The 1,047-nt window shown below is 57.1% G+C and overlaps 1 protein-coding gene across 1 annotated transcript; it reads left to right on the forward strand.

Moving 5' to 3' along the window:
- On the forward strand, nt 1-768 carry JCM15063_000954 (uncharacterized protein; the record flags this gene model as incomplete). The annotated part of the gene is made up of 1 exon (XM_076681665.1): nt 1-768. A coding segment is annotated over one exon (768 nt), but the record flags the coding sequence as incomplete, so codon positions are not given.
- Between the last annotated feature and the right edge of the window lie 279 nt (nt 769-1,047).

The raw sequence follows: 1,047 nt of genomic DNA on the forward strand, positions 1-1,047 counted from the left end.
GGTTACTTGAACAAGCGACAATTCGACGACGACGACAGCTTTGGACTCGGCGGTGACGACGACGACTTTGGGGTTGACGATGGCGGTTTCGACTTGCTCGGTGGCAACCAAGGTGCGTCGCAAGGTCAAAGCGAAGACGCGCCCGCCTCGGACGACTCGCAAGGTGTCTCGCCAAACTCGCAAGCTGCCACTCCCGATGCGCAATCGCAAGACGCCTCGCCCTCCGCCAGTACTGACGACTCGGACTCGTCTCCGTTCGACTTTGACGACACCAACGACGACTCGTCCTCTCCTTCTCTCCCTCAAGATGCGCCGACGAACCCATCTGACTACGAGTACGACGTGCCTTCAATTTCTTCTGACGCGACCGCTCCTCCCGCTGCTTCCTCTGCCGCTGCCGCTTCCCCAGCCTCGACCGCAGCCGACGGCTCCAATCTCGACCGCCAACCCGCCTCGGGCTCGCTCACTCGCCGCAGCTTTGGTGGATACGGCTTTGGCGGCTACGGAGGTTACGGACGCAACCGCTTCCGCGAGAATGTCAACTTGCGCAACGCTCGACTCGCGAGGATCGCCGAAATTGAAGCCGCGCGCAGGAGAAAGGCGCTCGAACACGCGAAAGTCAAGTTCAACGCGAAAAAATTCAACGAGCTCAAGTTCAAGAACGATCTCCACGTCAACAAGGACAACGTCGCCAAGGTCGTCGCGGCTCACGACGCCAAGGACGTCGACGCGCTCAAGAAGGCGGGATCGGACTCAGGGTTCTTCTGAGTGTTGAGAGTGTTTCCATTTTCCCTTGGACATAGTCGTTCTTGATTCCACTTGGCTTTCTTCTTTTTCTCCATCTCTTTGATTTGCTCTTACCTCGCTCTGTGTGAAAGTCGCTTTCTCAAAAGGAATCCTTCCCCAATGCGCCATCGACGAGAGTCGGTCCCTCGGACCTCGTGAGCGAATGAAGAACATATCTTTCCAGTGCTCTGTGTTCATGCTATTGGGGGCGACAATCATCAATGCATATGCGATGCGATTGTCGCTCGCTCGCTCGAGACG

This window comes from Sporobolomyces koalae (genome assembly GCF_050403365.1).
Source record: "Sporobolomyces koalae JCM15063 DNA, S_koalae_JCM15063T_v1_ctg129, whole genome shotgun sequence".
NCBI lineage: Eukaryota > Fungi > Basidiomycota > Microbotryomycetes > Sporidiobolales > Sporidiobolaceae > Sporobolomyces > Sporobolomyces koalae.